This window comes from Bombina bombina, chromosome 1 (assembly GCF_027579735.1).
Source record: "Bombina bombina isolate aBomBom1 chromosome 1, aBomBom1.pri, whole genome shotgun sequence".
Classification (NCBI taxonomy): Eukaryota; Metazoa; Chordata; class Amphibia; order Anura; family Bombinatoridae; genus Bombina; species Bombina bombina.
The window spans coordinates 182,427,454-182,452,517 of record NC_069499.1 but is presented as its reverse complement, the minus strand read 5'-3'; the positions used below and the strand labels follow the sequence as shown (position 1 = coordinate 182,452,517).

At 38.9% G+C, this 25,064-nt stretch overlaps 2 protein-coding genes across 2 annotated transcripts in view; one reads left to right on the top strand and one right to left on the bottom strand.

Moving 5' to 3' along the window:
- PRORP (protein only RNase P catalytic subunit) overlaps nucleotides 1–23,050 on the bottom strand; it is a 235,430-nt gene extending 212,380 nt beyond the window's left edge. The window contains exons 1-3 of the mRNA XM_053697765.1: nucleotides 21,835–23,050; nucleotides 17,698–17,745; nucleotides 7,555–7,687 (exon numbers count right to left, since the gene is read on the bottom strand). Of these exons, the coding sequence (XP_053553740.1) occupies nucleotides 7,555–7,687; nucleotides 17,698–17,745; nucleotides 21,835–22,823 (1,170 nt within the window). The 5' untranslated portion in view covers nucleotides 22,824–23,050. The remainder of the gene's footprint in view (nucleotides 1–7,554; nucleotides 7,688–17,697; nucleotides 17,746–21,834) is intronic.
- Nucleotides 23,051–23,176: 126 nt separating this feature from the next.
- Nucleotides 23,177–25,064, top strand: part of PPP2R3C (protein phosphatase 2 regulatory subunit B''gamma) — a 43,706-nt gene continuing 41,818 nt past the window's right edge. Inside the window, exons 1-3 of the mRNA XM_053697764.1 lie at nucleotides 23,177–23,283; nucleotides 23,573–23,642; nucleotides 24,943–25,061. Coding sequence (XP_053553739.1) covers nucleotides 23,594–23,642; nucleotides 24,943–25,061 — 168 coding nt within the window. The 5' untranslated portion in view covers nucleotides 23,177–23,283; nucleotides 23,573–23,593. The remainder of the gene's footprint in view (nucleotides 23,284–23,572; nucleotides 23,643–24,942; nucleotides 25,062–25,064) is intronic.

The window sequence follows — 25,064 nt, the reverse complement described above, 5'->3', positions numbered from 1 at the left end:
CAATACCAAAGCTAAAGTACACGGATGATGGGAGGGACAAGGCAGGAACATTAAATAGAAGGAACCACTGCCTGTAGAACCTTTCTCCCAAAAACAGCCTCCGAAGAAGCAAAAGTGTCAAATTTGTAAAATTTGGAAAAAGTATGAAGTGAAGACCAAGTTGCAGCCTTGCAAATCTGTTCAACAGAGGCCTCATTCTTAAAGGCCCAGGTGGAAGCCACAGCTCTAGTGGAATGAGCTGTAATTCTTTCAGGAGGCTGCTGTCCAGCAGTCTCATAGGCTAAACGTATTATGCTACGAAGCCAAAAAGAGAGAGAGGTGGCCGAAGCCTTTTGACCTCTCCTCTGTCCAGAATAAACGACAAACAGAGAAGAAGTTTGCCGAAAATCTTTAGTTGCCTGTAAGTAGAACTTCAGGGCACGGACTACGTCTAGATTATGCAAAAGACGTTCCTTCTTTGAAGAAGGATTAGGACATAATGATGGAACAACAATCTCTTGATTGATATTCCTGTTAGAAACAACCTTAGGTAAAAACCCAGGTTTAGTACGCAAGACTACCTTGTCTGAATGAAAGATCAGATAAGGGGAATCGCAATGTAAGTCAGATAACTCAGAGACTCTTCGAGCCGAGGAAATAGCCATCAAAAACAGAACTTTCCAAGATAAAAGTTTAATATCAATGGAATGAAGGGGTTCAAACGGAACACCCTGAAGAACTTTAAGAACCAAGTTTAAGCTCCAAGGAGGAGCAACAGTTTTAAACACAGGCTTAATTCTAGTCAAAGCCTGACAAAAAGCCTGGACGTCTGGATTCTCTGCCAGACGCTTGTGTAAAAGAATAGACAGAGCAGAAATCTGTCCCTTTAGTGAACTAGCGGATAAGCCCTTTTCTAAACCCTCTTGTAGAAAGGACAATATCCTAGGAATCCTAACCCTACTCCATGAGTAACTCTTGGATTCACACCAATATAAATATTTACGCCATATCTTATGGTAAATTTTTCTGGTAACAGGTTTCCGAGCCTGTATTAATGTATCAATAACTGAATCCGAAAACCCACGCTTTGATAGAATCAAGCGTTCAATTTCCAAGCAGTCAGCCTCAGAGAAATTAGGTTTGGATGGTTGAAAGGACCCTGAATTAGAAGGCCCTGCCTCAGGGGTAGAGACCATGGTGGACAGGACGACATGTCCACTAGGTCTGCATACCAGGTCCTGCGTGGCCACGCAGGCGCTATCAGAATCACCGATGCTCTCTCCTGTTTGATCCTGGCAATCAGTCGAGGTAGCAACGGAAAAGGTGGAAACACATAAGCTATGTTGAAAACCCAAGGGGCTGCTAGTGCATCTACCAGCACCGCACCTGGGTCCCTGGACCTGGATCCGTAACAAGGAAGCTTGGCGTTCTGGCGAGATGCCATGAGATCCAGATCCGGTTTGCCCCAACGATGAATCAGTTGAGCAAATACCTCCGGGTGAAGTTCCCACTCCCCCGGATGAAAAGTCTGGCGACTTAGAAAATCCGCCTCCCAGTTCTCCACGCCTGGGATGTAGATCGCTGACAGGTGGCAAGAGTGAGACTCTGCCCAGCGAATTATCTTCGAGACTTCCAACATCGCTAGGGAACTCCTGGTTCCCCCTTGATGATTGATGTAAGCCACAGTCGTGATGTTGTCCGACTGAAATCTGATGAACCTCAGTGTTGCTAACTGAGGCCAAGCTAGAAGAGCATTGAATATTGCTCTTAATTCTAGAATGTTTATCGGGAGGAGTTTCTCCTCCTGAGTCCACGATCCCTGAGCCTTCAGGGAGTTCCAGACTGCTCCCCAGCCTAGTAGGCTGGCATCTGTTGTTACAATCGTCCAATCTGGTCTGCGAAAAGTCATTCCTTTGGACAGATGAACCCGTGATAACCACCAGAGAAGAGAATCTCTGGTCTTCTGGTCCAGATTTAGCAAAGGGGACAGATCTGAGTAATCCCCGTTCCATTGACTTAGCATGCATAGTTGCAGCGGTCTGAGATGTAGGCGCGCAAATGGCACTATGTCCATTGCCGCGACCATTAAGCCGATTACTTCCATGCACTGAGCTACTGATGGGCTTGGAATGGAGTGAAGAACACGGCAAGCACTGAGAATCTTTGATAACCTGGACTCCGTCAGGTAAATCTTCATCTCTACAGAATCTATAAGAGTCCCTAGAAAAGGGACCCTTGTGAGTGGTAACAGAGAACTCTTTTCCACGTTCACTTTCCACCCATGCGACCTCAGAAATGCTAGAACTATTTCTGTATGAGACTTTGCATTTTGAAAACTTGACGCTTGTATCAGAATGTCGTCTAGGTACGGAGCCACCGCTATGCCTCGTGGTCTTAGTACCGCCAGAAGTGAGCCCAGAACCTTTGTAAAAATTCTCGGGGCCGTAGCTAACCCGAAGGGAAGAGCTACAAACTGGTAATGCCTGTCTAGAAAGGCAAACCTTAGGTACCGATAATGATCTTTGTGAATCGGTATGTGAAGGTAGGCATCCTTTAAGTCCACTGTGGTCATATATTGACCCTCTTGGATCATGGGTAGGATGGTCCGAATGGTTTCCATCTTGAACGATGGAACCCTTAGGAATTTGTTTAAGATCTTTAAGTCTAAGATTGGTCTGAAGGTTTCCTCTTTTTTGGGAACCACAAACAGATTTGAATAAAACCCTTGCCCCTGTTCCGTTCGCGGAACTGGGTGGATCACTCCCATCACTAAGAGGTCTTGTACACATTGTAGAAATGCCTCTTTCTTTACTAGGTTTGTTGATAACCTTGACAGATGAAACCTCCCTTGTGGAGGAGAAGTTTTGAAATCCAGAAGGTATCCCTGAGATATAATCTCCAACGTCCAGGGATCCTGTACATCTCTTGTCCAAGCCTGGGCGAAGAGAGAAAGTCTGCCCCCCACTAGATCCGTCTCCGGAAAGGGGGCCCTGTCTTCATGCTGTCTTAGGGGCGGAAGTAGGCTTTCTGGCCTGCTTGCCCTTGTTCCATGACTGGTTGCCTTTCCAACCCTGTCTGTAACGAGCAGTAGTTCCTTCCTGTTTTGGAGCGGAGGAAGTTGATGCTGCTCCTGCCTTGAAATTACGAAAGGCACGAAAATTAGACTGTTTGGCCTTTGATTTGGCCCTGTCCTGAGGAAGGGTGTGGCCCTTACCTCCAGTAATGTCAGCAATAATTACCTTCAAGCCGGGCCCGAATAAGGTCTGCCCTTTGAAAGGAATGTTCAGTAGTTTAGACTTAGAAGTTACATCTGCTGACCAGGATTTAAGCCATAGCGCTCTGCGCGCCTGTATGGCGAATCCGGAATTCTTAGCCGTAAGTTTGGTTAAATGCACTACGGCATCCGAAACAAACGCATTAGCCAGCTTAAGGGTTCTAAGCTTGCTCAAAGACTCATCCAATGGTGCTGTGCGAATCGCCTCTTCCAGAGACTCAAACCAGAATGCTGCTGCAGCTGTGACAGGCGCAATGCATGCAAGAGGCTGTAATATAAAACCTTGTTGAACAAACATTTTCTTAAGGTAACCCTCTAATTTTTTATCCATTGGATCTGAGAAAGCACAGCTATCCTCCACCGGGATAGTGGTACGCTTGGCTAAAGTAGAAACTGCTCCCTCCACCTTAGGGACCGTCTGCCATAAGTCTCGTGTGGTGGCGTCTATAGGGAACATTTTTCTAAATATCGGAGGAGGGGAAAAGGGCACACCGGGTCTATCCCACTCCTTGCTAATAATCTCTGTAAGCCTTTTTGGTATAGGAAAAACGTCAGTACACACCGGTACCGCATAGTATTTATCCAGCCTACATAATTTCTCTGGGATTGCCACCGTGTCACAATCATTCAGAGCCGCTAACACCTCCCCTAGCAACACGCGGAGGTTCTCAAGCTTAAATTTAAAATTTGAAATTTCTGAATCCGGTCTCCCCGAATCAGAACCGTCACCCACAGAATGAAGCTCTCCGTCCTCATGTTCTGCAAATTGTGACGCAGTATCAGACATGGCTCTCGTGTCATCGGCGCGCTCTGTCCTTAACCCAGAGCTGTCGCGCTTGCCTCTTAACTCGGGCATATTGTATAATACTTCTTTCATAACATTAGCCATATCATGTAAAGTGATTTGTAAGGGCCTTGATGTACTTGGCGCCTCAATCTTATGCACCTCCCGAGCGGGAGACGAAGGTACTGACACGTGAGGAGAGTTAGACGGCATAACTTCCCCCTCGTTGTCTGGTGATAATTTCTTTATCGGTACAGATTGACTTTTATTCAAAGTAATAGCAATACAATTGGTACACATATTTCTATTGGGCTCCACATCGGCTTTTAAACATAATGAACAAGCAGATTCCTCTGTATCAGACATGTTTAAACAGACTAGCAATGAAGCTAGCAAGCTTGGAAATTACTTTCAATAAGTTTACAAGCAATATAAAAAACGCTGCAGCGCTTTTAAAAACACAGTTGAATAACAAAGAACTAATTCAGTTATAGTCAACAATTCTTTAAATGTATTAATTAGCAGAGGATTGCACCCATTAGCAAAAGGATGATTAACCCCTCAGTACCCAAAAACGGATATCAAATTAAGATTTAACGTTTTTATCACAGTCAAACACACTGTCACAGGTCTGCTGTGACTGATTACCTCCCTCAAAAACGAATTTTGAAGACCCCTGAGCTCTCTAGAGACGTCATGGATCAAGGAGGAAGAAGCAGGAAGACTGTGCTAGAATTTTAACTGCGCAACAAGGCGCTAAAAAAGGCCCCTCACACTCATTTACAACAGTGGGAGACCTGATATAACGGTTTCTATGCAGAAATATACGTTAGCCATGTGGAAAAAAATCATGCCCAAAAGGATTTATCACCAAAGTACCTCACAAAACGAATAACATGCCAGTAAACGTTTTAAAAAACAAACTTCTTTTAATGTCATGCAAAGTTATCACTAAGCCTGCTACCAGTCGCTTCCACTGCAGATAAGGCTTAAGCATTATTTCAGTATTAACAGTATTTTCTCAGTCAAATTCTAGTCCCTAGAAAATAACTCTACTGTGCATACATTTATCAGCCTGATACCAGTCACTACTACTGCATTTAAGGCTGTACTTACATCATACGGGTAACAGCAGTGTTTTCTTAGTCAATTCCATTCCCAGAAAATATTGTACTGCACATACCTCATTTGCGGGGGACCCCGCATGCTATTCCCATGTTCTGAAGTTACCCCACTCCTCAGAATGTCGAGAACAGCCAGTGGATCTTAGTTACGCCTGCTAAGATCATAGAAAACGCAGGCAGTTTCTTCTTCCAAATACTGCCTGAGATAGAAAAACGGCACACTCCGGTGCCATTTAAAATAACAAACTTTTGATTGAAGAATAATTAAGTAAAAACTCCAACTCCTCTCGCGACCTCCTTCTTTGTTGAGGGTTGCAAGAGAATGACTGGGTATGACATGTGAGGGGAGGAGCTATATAGCAGCTCTGCTTGGGTGATCCTCTTGCAACTTCCTGTTGGGAAGGAGAATATATCCCATAAGTAATGGATGACCCGTGGACTGAACACACTTAACAAGAGAAATGTAAAATAAAATAAAACAAGAGGTCTTGGCAATGGCGGTTCTATAGGGGTGCTATGCGCCTACAAGTGCATGTGTAGCACCCCTGTTGAGCTGCCAAGGGCAGTGCATGGTCTGCCAAATGGCTCAATATATTATTTTCACCACCTTGGTTAACTCCCCCCCCCAAAAAAAAAAAATTTAAGTTCTAGAACCACCACTATGTCTTGGGGGTCTCTATGCATTTTTGATCAACTGTCACAGAGGCTGCCTTCAAAGAAAAAACATTGTGTTTTAAAATATGTGTTTACACTGCATACCTCCAAGACACAAGGCGATTGCCTTCTAGGGCTTAGAGATCGAGGGTTAACACAGTATTACTACATTGGGGCCTCTTTATACTTTACACAAGTGTCTCGTTTTAATAGACATTAAAGCATTTATATTTGTAACTAAAGGAATATGAAACTTTATTTTTTTTCATGATTCAGATGGAGCATAGCATTTTCTATTTACTTCTGTTATCTAACTTGCTTCGTTCTCTTGGTATAACAATGTTAACAAACATACCTAGGTATGCTCAGGAGCAGCGATACACCAGTACTTCTGACTAGTGGCTACACACACACTTTTTCTAATTGGAAAATCCTATGTGCTTAGCTAGCTCCCAGTTATTCCTTGTTGCTCTTTCAACAGAGGACACCAAGAGAATGAAGCATATTAGATAAATCTCTATCTGAATCATAAAAAGATAAATTGTATAATTTTTTTGTATCCCCCAATAAAAGCTTCTTCTCTGCTGGTTAAAAGGATATGAAAGTCCTAATGTGACAGAGCATTTTATTAATTCGCTGTTGCTTTCATACAAATATGCGTTTAACACTTGCAAAGGTGAATGTTAAAGTTAGCTCCAGAGCAGCAATTGCGTGAGCCAATAACAAGAGGCATATTTGCCTAATCATAGTCGTTCTACAGCCAAAACTGTAGTACTGACATTTTCAGTTGTTTTAATGGACAAAAGCACATATTTCAAATGACAAAGCAAAGGTAAACAAGTCACATGTAAATAGTTTAATACACTCCAGCCAGGAACTGACAGGATACACGATTCATATGTAAAAAAGGACTTTAGTGTCCCATATATGTGTGAACCTTAAAGGGACAGTAAACCTTAAAAATAATGTTATATAATTCTGCACATAGTGCAGAATTATATAACATTATTTAAGTGCTATAGTTATAAATGCCTTTTTTCCCTTTTAATATTTTAAAAATATGGTGCTTTTACAGACCCGCTCTCTGCTGAGCGGGTCTGTTTTTTTTACTCAGTGCATCGGGCCAGCTGTATAGTCACAGCCCGGCCCGACCGCGCCATACCACTAAGTGCAGCTTGCTCCTGCTCTGTCTGACAGCAGGAGCGAGCTTCACTTAATGTTATGGCGCGGTCGGGCCGGGCTGTGACTATACAGCTGGCCCGATGCGCTGAGTAAAAAAAACAGACCCGCTCAGCAGAGAGCGGGTCTGTAAAAGCGCCATATTTTTAAAATATTAAAAGGGAAAAAAGGCATTTATAACTAGCACTTAAATAATGTTATATAATTCTGCACTATGTGCAGAATTATATAACATTAATTTTAAGGTTTACTGACCCTTTAAAGGCACAAGCATTTCAATACCTAACTATTTGGCGGTGTGTTAAGACATACATAATATTAGTAGGTTTGCTTTACTTGCAGGCTCAGCCCATTTTTAGGCATGTCCTTGAAAACAACAGGTGATGGTTTTATTGAACAAAACGGTCTCTCAAATACAAAAATAAACATGAAGGAAATGTTCCCATGCACTTAATATTCTACAGTAGGTATAACAAGTCATTTCTTGTACCATTTTTTAGTCCCTTTACATGACTGCAGTTGTTGAGAGCATGGGTGAAGTCACAAAGAAGGATACATACCTGCGGTGTAGTCTTACGAAACACATCATGTCCTTTGATCACAGTGGTGAGAAAAACATCCTTTAGAGCACTGTACTCCTCAGGTTTCAGGTGAATAGATTCCAGCTGTTGTTTACAAGCTTCACAATGACCACTGAAAAATGATGGATTGTATTATGCAGCTGACATATTGTTATTTTCCTTAAAGGAAAAAATGTTAGAAAGTACAGTATATTGTTGCAATATAAATGGTTTGCGTCTTGTGTAAACATCACAGAATGGGCATATTACTGAAAGATTATTTCCTCTTTACACAAGTTACATAGCTTAGGTTAGAAAAAAACAAGTACTTATTCCTTTAGCTACACTAAGATTAAACATAATGTTTTGCTATTTCAAACAATTATAACTTTAAAGAGGCTGTACATTTAATTTGGAAAGTCCTCTATATTAAATCAAATGTCTTATAGATCTTTACACACCTAACAGCCTTTTGGACATGTACCGTGCCACTTGGTTTTGTAATCTGAGGACTGTATAGATGTATATAAACTTCTGAATAGGGTGACCATATTGCCGCTTTAAAAAGGGACACATGAAAAATACATATGTCAGGGTTCTTATACAAAACATTTCTTTAAACAGCCCTGAAAACAGCTCTGACATATGTATTTTTCATATGTGTCTATTTTTAAAGCAGCAATATGGTCACCCTACTTCTGAAGAACTTTACAATTTTCTTTTCTGGCAATAAAGAGATAAAAAAACACAGTGGCATTATATTTGATGAAAGAGTGATGGTTGACCTTGTAGTACACTCTGCATCATATAGAGATGTCTGAAGCCCTGCACTGGAAACAGATGAATATCATATCTCAAATCAGCAGTCTCAAGTTTGAATCCAACCCAGAGAAACACGCTAAATAGCAATTAACTGCCCATAATGACATTTCATGATGGCAACATAGCCTGAACAAGCCAATCAGCAAGCGCTACCCAGGGTGCTGAACCAAAAATGGGAAAGTTCCTAAGCTTTCATTCCTGCTTTTTCAAATAAAGATCCCAAGAGAATGAAGAAAATTTGATAATAGGAGTAAATTAGAAAGTCGCTTAAAATTGCATGCTCCAGGTTCTAGAGAGGAGGTTCCGGTGGAGGTGGAGCTACACAGGTGTGGCTGCTCAGGTGTGCTATGCAGGTGCAGCTCTCAGGTGTGGCTCAAGCTGCAGCTCCAGTCTGATAGATGTTGGCGGCAGATCTCTCGCGCCGTGCCCCGAGTGAGGGGGCTATTTTTTCCAGGACAGTCAAAAGAAGATCTGATCCGGAACCCTAACCAGTGGCCTGTTACCCCACTGGCTCTTGCAAAACCCCAGCTACCTGGACCCTTGTTATTGGCAGTAATTATCTCTTGCCTGCATTCTAAAAATTAGATCTGTACCTCACTTTCTTGGCCTCTTTTTCCGGTTTGGGACCCAATCTGCCCGCTCCGTAAGAACTGTGCCGTTTTACCTAGGAAATCCTTCCCCCCCCCCCCCCACAATACGTTAAACCAATTCTGCCAGACGGAATCTGAACTCTCTGTGTCACCCCAAATTTACTTGCTGCTATTCTGTGGTTCTTTCAGCAGTACTGATAACCGGCTTCTTCTCTCCCCCTCTCCCACCGGTGCTGCGTGGGAGGGAGCTGGCCCCAGCCCTAAAGCAGGGGCTCAGTGAGGGGGCTGTTTTCGTTGGCTGGTCACGGTGTCGGAGCCGCGCCACTCTCTCCCCACCCACCGATGATGCGTGAGGGGAGGTGACTAAGGAAGCCTGGTAGTGTGGCGACACAGGAAGCGACAGGAACAACATTCCCCGGGCAGAGCTGTTCACCGGGTTACTGAGGCTGAAAGATAACTGACTGCCGGTGAGACAACATCGGAAGGGGTGAGTTCCTATTTCAATCCACCGTCCTTGGCATGCTTAGGGGTCTCACCACCTGGCATTTTTTTGAGGGGGGAAGTGGATAACTGCAGAGGGGCAGACGGACTTTAGAATTGAGAGTGGGGTACATTATGTCTAAGGACAGTTACTAAACAAAAGAGACTTCAAAAGACTCTGGGAGAAATAAAAAAAAAATCTCTTTTTTGCCATTGGAAAAGTTTGTTGGAAAATAAAGAGGGAAAAGAAAAAATATAACAAACATATATATATATGCTCTCTCACTTGCCAGCATATACTGTGAAGACATAGCTGGTTGGCAATACTTGTTAAATGCTTAGAATATCTTGCATATAGTTACAGAAATGCAACTACCTATTGCTACAATGTATTTTCCTGTGTATTAATTGGCTGGGTTTAATAAGCTTATATTCAGAAACATTCAAATTGTACTATATTTGCACCTAGCAACCAGTGCTTGCTGTTCTGATTTTTGTTTCAGCATATTGTTTGTGGGTATGTGATATATAAGGTTCTGGTGTTTGTAAACTTTAAATTACTATAAAGCTAAAATGTAATCTTTTGTATTAAAGAATAAATAGTTAATTGCAGGATAGGTCTAGAGACACAATCAGTATTCTTATACTATATTTACTCCCTGTAGAAATCTCTATTTCTGTTTTTCTCAAAGCTCAGTAAGTTCACACCTAGACAAATACTCAGGTTGTAATATAAAGAAATCAGCAGCATCTCAAGCTATTTAAAAAAACTTCACTATATTAAAGTAAACTACATTGTTCTGGGCCAGTTGAAGGAGGAAGGAATAAAAAAAGATACTGCACTACATTTTCACCCAACAACCAGAGCTGTTGATTTGATTTTTTTAACACATTATGTGTGGTCATGTAAGATATAACAGAATATCACTAAGTTAAAATTTAATTTTGTGCATTATTAATTTATTTGCTGTAGTAGTCAGTGAATTATATTATAGCTGTTTTTGTTGATACCTCAAGGCACTTGAAAGTTAATAGTGAATTGCTGGGTAGGTTCAGAGGTATACTTAGCACTGCTCACAGCAAATTTAACCCTATGAGGTTACTTAAACTATACTATATCTGTTCTCAGCAATTAGTATTTGCTCCTTTGATTTTTCTCTGCTTGTTTGTTATGTACAAAGCTCTGATGTTTTTCAAATATTAAAACATTATAAAGTTGAACTGACCTTGTTATATTTTCCTACTGCAGCTGTCAGCCAAGCATACTGTAGCTGTTACGGTTGATGTTTCAAAAGTTAAATAATTGTTTGCTGGACAGCTGCAAAGGTATAATTAAGAATTCTTATAGTGCATCACCTGCTATATAAATTCCTTTTTTTTTTTTTTTTCTTCAATGAAAGATACCTTTCTAATTACACTTAGTTACTTATAAATTGAACTCAGGTTAATATTCTGCACAAAATTATTTTACACGCCTTGTAGAGACAATCTAGTTGAAAGGTGCCAAGACAAGTGAGGGAGGTTCTTATATAAACAAACTTGATTCAGTTCAATATATCTAATTCCTCTGACCTCTCCCCTTAAAAATAAGTGTCAGGGACATACCACATAAAATTGACTGACTCTACAATTTTCACCCTGCTATATTTAAATCACCCAGGGTTCGAGTTTATTCCTTCAAGTAACAGGTACTAGCCTCTAGGTATTATTACAGAGCAATTATTGTGTACAGTTGAGCAACCTCTTTTTAAAATACTACCATTGCTGTCAGGCTGTGCCTGACTCGGCGAGCTAGCCCTAATTCACTTCCTGGTTATCAGCTGTCTTTCTTCTTTTCTCTTCCTTCTTTCTGCCAACCAGGTTAATAACTAGCACAACCCTTGTCCCTGCACTACTCCCCACACTTAGATTCCTCCACCCCCTACCTCACTTTTTCCTGTCCCTTTTTTTTTTCCTTTGCACTGGGAGGTTCCTCTCCCCCAATATAAATAGTTTACCCCCTTCTTTTTTCTTCTTGATTTTGGCACATGGATACATTTTTTCACTCTCACTCTAAGACTCCCTCGCCAGTCATGACCGCAAGGCAAAGAGATAGGAGAGTGAAGAACACCTCAGATGCTCCAACTGATTTACAAGTAACATCTGCCGCTGTACTCTCTATGACTGATACACTTGATATGCAAGCCTTAGTCACTAAAATTACGGAAGCCCTAACCCCCAATTTTGATGCGCTCAAATTAGAGATCAGACAAGATATTACACTGCTATCACAAGAAGTTAGACAGTTTGCCAACAGAATTAACGAAGTTGAACAAAGGGTGTCAGATGTGGAGGATCTTACCACTATTAATAGCGCTAACATAGAATCTACTAATCTCTCTATTACCACAATACAGGCTAAACTCGAAGATCTCGAGAACCGGGCCCGTAGGAATAACATTCGGCTAATAGGGGTCCCAGAGGATAAGAAATATGAGGACTTAAACTCTTTTATCTCTGAAGTACTACCCCAACTTCTTAAAATTCCATCTAACTACCCACATATCACAGTGGAAAGGGCACATAGGCTAGGCAGACCCTGGGTGGACAACAAAGGTAACCACAGACCCAGACCAGTGATAGCAAAACTTTTAAACTTTCAAGATAAAATTACATTGATGCAATTTTATCGAAAGAACCAACCTATTACCCTTGGGGAAACTAAAATCCTCATGTTCCAGGATTTTTCAGCTGAGACAACATCTAAAAGGAAGGCACTAGCCCCCACTTGCACCAAACTAATCCAACAAGGATACAAAGCCACTATTATTTACCCCGCAAAACTTAAAATTACAGAGGGTGAGAATGTTTATATACTATACAACATGCAAGAGGTAGAGCAACACCTGAAAGATTTTAACTTGGTAGGAACACAATTGCTAGGCCGAAAATAGGCCACTACTGTATGGTTCTTTTTTTTATTTTTTTCCTCTTTTTTCTTAAGCTGTCATGAACATGCTGGTCCAGAGAGGCATTCCCCAGGTGGGGTTATCTACTCCCCCCCCCTTTTCCTTTTTTTTTTTCTTCTTTCTTCTTCCTTTCCTTCCCCCCCACCCCCACCCTCCCGCACTACCTGCATCATGTTACTAGTTTGATTTTAAATGGCAAATTTTAAATTAATTTCCTGGAATGTGGGTGGGATTTCTACCCCTATTAAGAGAAAAGCCATTCTTACGCACTTGAGGAAACCCGGGACGGACATAGCATTCTTACAAGAAACACATTTGACATCAGGGGAGTCCCTGAAACTCAGATCCTCCTGGGTGAAAGAAATTTTCTTTTCCCCGGGGGTTGGAAGGAAGAGAGGGGTGGCCATTCTAATAGGGAAAAAAATTATCCTAGAGGTCATTCACAGCGAAGTAGATCATGAAGGAAGATTCGTGATAATAAAAGTAAAAATCGGAAAAATAATCTTTACCATGTGTAACATTTATGCTCCTAACAAATTGGATCCAAATTTCTGGTTTAGGATTCAGGCCAAAATTCTCTCCGTTCAGGAAGGCCATCTGGTCCTTGGTGGCGATTTCAACATGTCTCCTCATTGCCCATTGGACAGACTTAGAAACTCCAATAAAACACTCAAACAAAAAAAAGGACAACTTAGAATCTAAATTAATAAAATTAATTACGCAGAATCTTGCAATAAAAGACGTCTGGAGGCTTCAGAACCCTGATGTCAGGGATTATACTTGTCTATCCAGGGCTCATAAAACCCTTTCTAGAATTGATCTATTTCTCATTAATGATAGGCTAAAGCTGTCAGAAGTAACAGCAGATATACTGCCTATCTTTCTTTCAGACCACGGTCCTGTCTCACTGGAGTTCCAGCTCAACCATCTTAAAAACAGATCAACACGCTTCAACTTTCCTTCATATCTCGCGACCGATCTGAAATTTAAAAACTGGATCAAACTCAAATTTTCCAATTATCTACAACATAATCAAGCCCACATAGGTTCCCCTCTGGTTTTCTGGGAGGCAGCGAAGGCAGTGCTCAGGGGTGAAATTATAGCTTACAGTGCTGCAAGGCTTAGAAAAATTAGAACAAGAGAGAAAGAAATTACTAACGCAATAATTAATTCTTATAACTCTTATCTGCTGGAAAAATCTGCTACAAACTGGGCAAAATATATCCGGGCCAAAAACGCTGGAGACGCATTCGCTGTCTTTCAGGAAACCCAGAGGGATCTAAGATTTCAAGCCAGGATCTATAGATTCGGAAATAAATCCGGCAAATTGTTGGCGAACCTGGTCAAAAGGGAGAAAAAGTCACCTCATATTGAGAATATTCAACAGAATGGTATCTATCTTAATAAATCGGATGAAATTGTTGAGGCATTTGTTAGGTATTATCAGGAATTGTACTCCTACAGGAGTTCAAACCTTACTGAAGCAGTACAATTTTGGAGTCAAATTTTCTGTCCTAAAATTTCGGCTGAGATGGCTGATTCTCTCAATGCCCCAATTACCGAAATAGAGATAAAAAAATCATTTCAGAGCTCGCCACTAATAAAGCACCAGGGCCAGATGGCCTTCCGAATGAGTTTTATAAAATTATGAGCTCTGAGGTCACCCCCTACCTTAAAAATCTATATAATAGTATGTATGCCGAGGGTAATCCAGTGGCTGCCTCCTTTTCTGCCTCCAACACTACTCTAATTCTGAAGGCTGGGAAAGATCCCACCCTCAGGGAGTCTTATAGACCCATAGCTCTCTTAAATGGAGACTACAAAATTCTATGTTCAGTTATTGCCGGGCGCCTTCAGACACCACTCACCACTGTTATTCACCCGGATCAGGCTGAGTTTCTCTATGGTCGAAACTCCTCAGCAAAAATTAGGGAGGCTATAGTTATTGTGGAGTATTTTAGGACCATGCAGGTGTCGGAGAGTGGGGGAGACGGGATGGAACCAGACTCGGCTATCGTCTCGATAGATGCAGAGAAAGCGTTTGATTCAATACATTTTGATCATCTATTTACCTCTCTGGTTAATTTTGGTTTTAAGGACCAGTTCTTAAATTTTATCACGAATTTGTATAAAGCACCATGTACAAGGTTGATGGTTAATCAAACCCTCTCACCACAGATAATTCTCGGGAGGGGAACTCGCCAGGGGTGCCCCCTGTCCCCCCTACTCTTCGACATCTCAATCGAACCCTTGGCAATCATGGTTAGACAACAGTTGTCAGGAATTAGAATAGGTAACCAGGTCATAAAAATTGCTCTTTATGCCGATGATCTTCTCTTATATCTCTCGGATACCAAAACCAGTATCCCTAAACTTTTAGATATCACTGCCAGATTCAGGTCATTTTCAGGTTACAAGATAAATGAAGCAAAGTCAGAATTGCTATGGCTCAGACAGAATAGTAACTCTCCTTCTGTTATCCCTTTTTCTGTGGCCAGAAACTCTCTCAAATATTTAGGTATTTTTATCCCTACTTTATCAGGGGAGATCTACGATCTCAATTTTTCTCCAATTCTAGCAAATATTAAGGAGAAACTTAAAAATTGGCAAACCCTGCCACTATCTATCTCCGGTCGGATCGCCCTATTCAAAATGATTTTGCTTCCGAAACTTCTTTATGTATTACAGAACGTTCCTCTAATTATGTTGGAAAGGGATATCCGCTGTCTCAATATCATACTTAGTAGAATTCTCTGGCAGGAGAAAAGACCCAGAATATCCCTAAGTAAACTCTCTCTTCCAAAAAGCAGCGGTGGCCTTGCATTACCAGATATTCGTTCATACAACTATGCTTTCTTGGTCCGGGTGGTGGCCGATTGGATTTCACACAGTAATTATGTCACGAATAACCCCTTAGAGGAAGATATATGTAGTCCTTACCTACCGCCAGCCTTAATTCACTGCCCACCCAAAGAATTACCAGGCGAAATCAAACGGCTTAAATCCTTTTCTAACCCTTTAAAGGCTTGGTGGAAAGTGAGTAGTTCACTATCCTTAAATTGTAAAGTTTCTCAGTATCTCCCACTAAGGGGGAACCCGAAATTTCCTGTAGGGTTGAACTCTGTAACATTTAAAAAATGGCATAACCTAGGCTTGGACAGGTTGATACAACTCTGGGACACAGAGAGAAAATGTGTCAAATCTTTCGATGAATTAAAAACAGAGTTTCAAATTAAGAACAAGGAATTCTTTGCATATTTGCAAAGCAGGCATCTCCTCTGTGAGTTGATGAGTGAGACAGGATGGAATTGGACTCTGGGTAAATTAGAAAGCTGGCTCACTTTGTTCAAAAACGGTGTCAGATCCATCTCTTTGTGTTATCAGCTAATTAAACTCAGCAAGGGTGAATTAGAACTGGAGAAAATTACTTCCCTATGGAATCGACTGTTACCTCAATCAAACATTGATATAAAAACCGTCCAATCCTCAATTTGCAAAGTAGCCCAGGTGACTCTATCAGCCACCTGGCGGGAGATGCATGTCAAACTCCTACACAATGCATATTTCACTCCCGAAAAGGGCCATAAAATTCATAATTTTGCTTTTAATAAATGCCCAAAATGTGCGCTCCCTGCAGCTGACTTAATGCACATGATTTGGACCTGTCCTAAAATAACGCATCTTTGGTGGAAGCTAGAGTTTTGGTTCAATAAAACCTTAAAAGTCTCTCAGCTGGCTCTTACACAGCAACAGATCATCTTTGGTACAAAGCACCATAATCCAAATGATAAATTGATATTTCTTTCTATACTGGCAACTAGATATCTTATTCTTAAAAATTGGAAATTAAGAATAGCCCCATCTATTCCAGAGATCAAGAATTGTTTGAAAAAACAATGCTTGCTAGAACAAAGGGCCACTAATCTAGATAATGACTCTGACATCCGACAATTTTTTGCCAAATGGTCAGCCTTTATTAGGTCATTGCCAGATACAGAGATGAATGACTTAATATTCCCATTCAGAAACTCGAAACTGGTGCTTCTGGGTGTCTGGTAAAAATGTATTAGTTGAGAGGAGCTTAGATGATTTTCTGGTATTCCCCTGGTCTCATACAATTGTACTCTCTTCCCTAGTTTCTGGCTTCGGCAGGGGGGGGGAGTGGATTCTTTCTGGGTTGTCCTTCCCCTTCCCCTTCCTTTTTCTCTTGTTTTGTTCTCCTTCCTCCCCTTTTTTTCTTCTCTTCCTTCTTCTCTTTCTCTTTTTTTCTTTTTTGGCTTTGGCAACCCATGGTTGGGTTGACTAATTCAGAGATAAAATTTAGCAGAATATTTACTTGCTCACTGTTCTTGATTTAAATGTAAAACAATTTTAAACTGTTTGATTTTTGTGATTTCTTCTGACATTTGTTTTTGTAAATTACTGTTGACATTTAAATAAAATAATAATAATAAAATGGAAAATATGGGAGATAATTACATGTGAGGAACCTAGGTGTCTTAGGCTCTTGAAAAATTTCTGAGATATTTGATAATTTATATGTTATGTGCAAATGAGAAATATTGAAGATAATTCTCTGTTGAAATTGTATTGCCTGTTTCTGTTCCTGATTCCTTGGGATCATATTTTGTGATGTTATTGTATGATGTAATACTTGATGTTCACATGCGTTTCTCTCAATAAAAAAAAAAATTTAAAAAAAAATTGCATGCTCCATCTGAATCATGAAATAATTTTTTTTTGGGGGTTTCATACTCTAACACATTGACAAATAACAATGTAAATATATTGATTTTCACACCTGGTAAATATCAACATATATTATATATAAAGGTTTTATTAGGAGAGCGCCACCTAGTGTAATTCTACAAAAATATTACTTATATCTATATATTGATAGGTATGTAATGATGCAACAACTGAACAGCAGCTATTTTTACAAAGAGAAAAAAATTGTTTTAGGAGATAGAAACAGCGCTAATTTCAGATAATAAATTCAAATATACAAAGGTATATCATTCTGCAAAATATTGTTATTTCCTTAAAATCTCAGTAAAAAAAACTGTATTTAAAAAGTGAATTGAGATGTAGCATAAAATCTAACAGTAACTGCTAGTAATATGATACAAATATAACAAAGTGCAAAGTACACTTAATCAATAAACAATATAGCAGTGTATATTATTCACTGCTATGATTAAAATAAGACAAAACTTGTAAAAAAAACACCCAGAGAGCGAATGATGTAGAACACATGCCTGGCCAGACCTGTGTTTGTTCGTTACCATATATTACACACATACCTGTCAGAGACTCTGCTCAGATATCCTCTCCAGTGTTCATCAGGAATACTGAAAGAATAATAAAAAAAAGGACATATTAAAGTACTACAATACGTATGTGCCTGTCTCTTTATTTTATGACACTCAATGTCATAATAAGGTGGTTTACCTTATTTTTAAACAATTCCAATTTACTTCAATTATCAATTTTGCTTCATTCTCTTAGTATCCTTAATTGAAGGGGCAGCAATGCAATACTGGGAGCTAGCTAAACACACCAGTAAGTCACTGAAAAGAGACATTTATGTGCAGCCACCAATAGGCAGCTAACTCCCAGCTACTCCTAAACCTACCTAATTATGCTTTTCAATAATGGATATAGAGAAATAAGCAAATTAGATAATAGAAAAACATTGGAAAGTTGTGTAAATTGTATGCTCTATCTGAATAATAAAAAAAAAAAAAAGTGGTTTCATGTCCATTTAATTTGTTATATTTTTTTCCTGCAAAATGTTAATGTGCTTTGTCAAACTCAGTAACCCCCAGAAATGTGCCCGATAGGGGAAATAAACAACTGTCAAACACAAGTTAAACTTTGATTTAAAGGGACTTAATGCGCTTTTGCTAGCATATAAACTGTTTTATCCTCTCCTATAAAAATGTTGTACACACAAACGTAATAGTGCAAACTGCACCACTAAATATGTTTACAAATTAGACTTTTTTTTTGTCCACCTCCTAAACCGATTGCTGAAGATTTCAACCCTAGTTGTGTGTGTTTAAATTTTGTCTATGTCCTGCTTTAAATTGGCATGCAATTGGAAACTTAAAGGGACATGAAACCCAATTTTTTTTTCTTTCATGATTCAGATAGAGCATACAATTGTAAACTTTCTAATTTACTTCTATTATCTAATTTGCTTCATTCTCTTTATATCCTTTGCTAAAAAGCATATCCAGATAGGCTCAGTAGCTGCTGATTGGAAGCTGCACATAGATGACTTGTGTGATCGGCTTAACAATGTGCATTGCTATTTCTTCAACAAGAAAAAAAAAAGTTTGCAATTTACTTTTATTATCAAATTTGCTTTATTTGCATGATATTCTGTGTTGAAGAGATACCTAGGTAGACATTTGGAGCACTACATGTCAGGAAACAGTGCTGCCATCTAGTGTTCTTGCAAATGGATAACATTCTTGCAAAACTGCTGAAATATAGTGCTCCAGAAATGGGCCGGCTCCTAAGCATATGTCCCTGCGTTTCAACAAAAGATACAAAAGGAACAAAAAATGTTAATAGAAGTCAATTAGAAAGTTGTTTAAGGTCGCATGCTTTATCTGAATCATGAAAGAAAAATTGTGGGTTTCATATCCCTTTAATTTAAAGAGACAGCAACACCTTGTAATTGCATGACATTTCTGTTGTTATCTGCCAAGTCTTAATGTTTTTAAAACAAAGTTACATCTCTTTTACCAGTTATATTTCAATAGCCAAACTCCTCCCACTATTTGCCTTATTTGGTGCAGTCAATCTGGGCGTTAGTCCAGACAACAAGGCTAGCCACTGTCATGAAGTTAGTATAAAATGCACTGTTTTGGAGTTGTTATCTGATAAATCCAATTTTGGGACATATATGTAGCAGGATAAGCCTTGATAAGTCAAGCATGGTGCATTTCTAGTTCTGAGAATTAGAAATTGCTCAATTTTCAGAAATAAATAAGAAAAATGGGTCAAAATAAAGAATTAAAATATATTTAAAATTTGTTTACACATAACTAATAATTTTATATAAAAATCACAAGGTGTTTACTTCTCAAGGCTAACCCTGCTACATATATGTCCCCAAATGGTTTTACCAGATAACAACTGTAAAACAATGCATTTTATACTAGCTTTATAACAGTGACTAGCCTTGTTGTCTGCAGAAAAAAACTGCTGCCATATAGTGCTCCAGACATGTGCATGCTCCTAAGCTTCCATCCCTGCTCTTTAACAAAAGATACCAAACATTACACATTGCCTTCTACACAAACAGGGCATCAGGATGCCATTCTGCTTGAGAATTTCAATGTTAAAAGGATATAAAAGTGCCTTTTTGTGTTAGTGCATTTCATTATTCCACGGTGGCTTGCAAATAATCCCTGGGACACTCCATTTCTTATGTTTCCAGGCTGTATCTTTATGGTTCACCTAAACGTGAGAAAAAGAGCAGCCTGTAGGATTTATATGAAGAGAATTTTGGATTGTCTGCCATTTTATATTTTAAAATTATTTTTGTTTATGTTCTGGTATCGTAGACGAGACTGATGTTGTAATCATTATCTATTGTTTATCTGCAAACTAATAAAAAAATGTAAACATAAAATTATTATACCTTTTGTGTAGCCCTTGTATACTAAAATAGCCAAAAATGTAAGTTGTTTCCCCTGATCCATTAAAGACCTTTATTTCTTGTAAACTGGGTCCATAAGTACAAAAAATAATATTATTGGTATTACATTTAAAGGGACATTATACACTCATTTTTTCTTTGCATAAATGTTTTGTAGATGATCTATTTATAAAGCCCATAAAGTTTTTTTAAAAAAAATAAATGTTTAGTTTTGCTTATTTTTAAATAACATTGCTCTGATTTTCAGACTCCTAACCAAGCCCCAAAGTTTTATGTGAATACCGTCAGCTACCTACTCCAGCTTACTCCTGTTTGTGTAAAGGGTCTTTTCATATGCAAAAGAAGGGGGAGGGGGGAGTGTCTTATTTGCCACTTGCAGTGGGCTTTCCATCTACCTTTTCAACAGAGCCAAACTGACAGCTTCTAAGTAAGTTTTTAAACAGTTTTATACTGGATTTTTATATCAGTATCTGTGCATCTTATTCTTTATAGTAGTGTCTATTACATGCAGTTATATGAAAATGAGTATATACTGTCCCTTTAACTCTTCACTTTGGTGTAAGATGCACAACAGAAAGAGAAGCAATCTGCCATGAACAAACAGCAGCTTAATAGCTTGTTCTATGGCCCGGTTGCCACCTGGGAGTAGCTTATTTCTGCCCAATTGTGCTTTTTACAGAGGAAAACTTTCCTGTACTATATCAGTCTGATCCCACCAAATGGTCAGTCCAGCCCCGAAATACCAGGCAATTCTCCTCTGAACAAGGAAAACGACAACCCCAGACTATCGTTTCGGCCTTCTCTGGGCCTCGTCAATAAGGTGCAGCTAAATCTCTCGAAGCACATTGGGCAAAGAGTCCATGTCTGGCTGCCCCTATCACCCTTAGCAAGACTACCCCTAGGGTCATATTACATATGCAAAACAGAAAGAGAAGCAGTGTAAGATGGCAAATCATGATGTCTTAAATCAAGATAAAAGATAGTTAGCCTTCAAATTTACATTTTGCTAAAATGCATATCCATCTCTGGGGGAACTGTTTTACCCTTCATAGGGGCCGATTTAACAAGGGCCGAATGGCCCTGAATGTAACTCTTCAGGCTCGCCGGAAACAGGAGGTAAGAAGCAGCGGTCTTAAGACAGCAATCTGCCTGACCTCATACAATCGGGTTGATTGACATCCCCTGCTAGCGGCCGATTGGTTGCGAATCTGCAGGGGGCGGCATTGCACAAGCAGTTCACCAGAACTGCTTGTGCAATGTTAAATGCCGACAGCATATGCTGTCGGCATTTAGCGATGCAGGGCGGACATGATTCGCTATAGCGAATCATGTCGCCCGGGGTATGATAAATCTACCCCAGGGTGCCTTGCTCCCTATGTGCCCCAACCATGATCATCTCTCTATGTGATGTTTATGTGTACACATGAGTGAATGCTTTTATTAATAGGTCTATGACATTAGCAAGTATTAGAGCTAGTCGTCTTTTGACTCTTCCCTCAAAATATGGTTCTTGGAAGCGCCTATGTTCATATACAGCATTTTTATATTGATCGCTCAAAATCAAAACAACGCCAATGCTATATTTACTCAGTACCATCCATTTACCTATTTCAAGTATAAGAAGAATTACAATAATAAATATTTGCAATGGTAAATTTATTTAGTGATTGTAAAAGAAATCTATGTAGGAAATAAGTTGTCCTAGATAACACACTTAGCTACGAACATTTCTAGTAATGCAACAAAGAAAAGAAAATATTTTCACCTTTCAAACCATAATTTTATGCTCTGCATTAGATATTCTCCAGGGTAGATTTGATGATCTCGAAAATAACCCAGAATATTAATGAGCTCAGTCCTGAAGGTATCATCTTGCAGATCCCTGTCAGCATCAAACAGGGATTGTAAGGTATTGTCACAGGGTATCAGGTCATTCAGCAACATTTCTTTATAAAGTGCCCAGGCTTGTTTGGCCTCTCGGTGTACAATAGCTGCTTTAATGCAATCTCCATAGTTTTTTGAAGAAGGCTTGATTGTTCTTTTTAGCGTTTCTAACATTTTGATTGATTCTCTCCAGTTATCTGTTTGGCTAAATCCTTTAATGAACAAACTATAAGCACCGGTATCAAATGACTTGAATCTATTTCTCATTATTTCATAAATATCATACACTTCTGTAATATTATTCTGCTTGATGCATAAGGCCAAATATTTCAGGAGTAATTCATAGCTAATGCCTTCTTGTTCCTTTGCTGCAAAATTCAACAGCGATTTTGCAACATTTATGTCACAGTTTTCTGCTATCATTTTTGACATCATAACGTTTACAAACCCATTGGGTCGAAAAGATTCATCTTTCAGTTTCCTCCATTCATCACTTCCAAGTGGCACAGAGGGGGGAACTATATATTTTCTTTTCACAGACGTTGAATTTGTATCCACATTAGTTGGTGCATCTATTTTGGACTTCATCATTTCAGACCTTTTCTTTGCTGCTCCTGCAGAAAATACTGTGGAAGAATGAGGAGACGAGTTTTCATTTCTTTCCTTATGTGTTGTATTTGGTTTTCTAGGTTTTGGTTGAAAAGTCTTATTCATACCACATGTGGTATGTAGCCACATATTATAAACACTTGTGTATTGTGCTGCATGATTATCACGGAATAACAATTGCCGTGCACGTTTGCATACCAACGATTTTCTCACATACGACTTGCTCTGCAAACTCCTGCAGCATGCAATTAAAGAAAACATTATACAGTTTGTAGTTGATTCGTAATTATTAACAGTTTGGAGTGAGTTAACTAATGATTAATATCTGTCATTGCGTGAATTTAAATATAAAGAAGAATACTGTGTTTAAGATGACCGTAATCCCTTAATATGCTTCATTCCTTGTCATTTACATCTCTAGTGCACAGTTCTTTAACATGCTTTAGCAATAGCTGCCTCTACAGTACTCGTGCTTGTCTTTGGTGACCCTAACGAATACTTCCGGGTTTACAGTAACCAATGCGTGCTCTGCTTGCGTTACAAGCCTCGCTCAAAAAAATCGTTCTGCTATTTAATTGGATAACTTTTATGGTGCCCTGTAGAATTCTGGGCGTATTAGATTTGCGCAGGCGCTAATTGAATAACTTGGCAGGAAGAATTTCGTTTACCTGTGGGATAGATTACTCCAGTTCCATAGTTACCCGATGCTGCAGGTGAAGGGGTAAATATAAAGACAGTACTTTTATTGGATAGTTATTAGACATTTAACAGGCCTCTATGAAACGAAATAGTGATACTGAAAGTTTCCATGACATTTTTTTTGTGTGGTAGAGAGTGGTTGTTCTATTTTGCATACATTTATTTGAAATAGTATTTTGCATAAATTATAGTTTGAATATTAGAAGGTTTTATATTGTAACTTTGTAATCTCTTTAACATACTATTAAGTCAAGGTGTCTTTGTGTTAGAATTAAATTTACATTTGTTTGTATTTTTTTATTTTTTTTAAGATTTATTGTTGAGAGAGCAGAATGGACTGGAAAAAGAGTCTGAAAGATAAATTGCAACAGGATTGTAAAGGTACTTCAATAAAACAATCGCATGGATATACAAGTAAACAAAGAGGCTGTTAATCCCTAACATATTAAAAAGAATAAAGTGTTCTGTGTATTTATTTAAAAACAAAAAAACACATCTGTAAGCACCAGTCTGGTTACTCATTCATAAGCTGATAGGATCATAGAAAGATTGAGTGCATGGCTATCATGGTGCATACAAGTTTATATGCTTTTGAGTGATTTCCCAGAATGGTATGGGGAACAAACCTTTTTAGAAAAGAAAATTAAGGGTTAAAAATCATACCGTTTTTATACATAAGGTCAAGCTTAATTGTCCCTTTTAAGTGATGTAAAAAAGTCTTCTGCATTTTGTGTGGTAACAGTTTCCAGTGCAACATATGTATACAACATACTTTATCTCAGGTTTCATCCATACAACATTATTATTTTTCATGTTTCTTTTAAAGGGTACAAATAAACCCAATGGATAAATCATACATAAGTATGTAGACCAGTCCAGAACGAGTTTATGACCTTGCAGCAGTTAAATTGCAATCTTTGGACAATTTAATGAAGAAGGGCAATGTCATAATAGATGCTGGTCAGATTATAGGGAAATATTTAATAGAGGTCATTTTGATTAACGGAATAGTGTGCTGAAGTTTGGGGAGTTATGGTTTGGACTTCTATGCACAGATAAGTTGTTATAAGCTATTTAACACAATTACACATAGGTGTAGAGAATAAAGAATCCTGTATAAGAGTTGTATTATAGATAGAACAGAGGTGCAGATCATGCCATGAGGCACGTGATGTTTAGAGACTGTATGTGATATATATATAGTCGGTGCGGTGTTATAGATGTCTCTGTAACGTTGAATCTTATTATTATATTGGTGATTTAGGGAGCCACTTAGTAGTTGTACTTAGCAGTCTGAAGGGATATGAAACCCCAAATTTATTTCATGATTTAGATATAGCATGTCATTTTAAACAACTTTCTAATTTTCTTCTATTTTCACATTTTCTTCTCTCATGGTATCTTTTGTTAAAAAGCTCAGGAGTGTGCACATGTTTGGAGCACTATATGGTAGTGCTCCAGACACATACCTATGTATCCCTTTAACAAAGAATACCATGGGAACAAAACAAATTTGACAACATAAGTAAATATTGTATGCTCTGTCTGAATCGCAAAATACAATTTTTGGGTTTCATATCCCTTTAATGGTTCTTTAATGTTCTAGTAATTAAAACCATTTTGATACAATACACTGTGATGCTCCCTGAGTTTTGGTAAATAACAAATGTAACTTTATCAGTCAGAAAGAGTGAACAAGAGATGAAAGATGAAGAAATGGCTTTATTCACAAAGTACTACACTGAATGGAAAGGTCAGAAAGACCCAAACTCGCAGATCATCCCACGATTCTATTATAGGGTA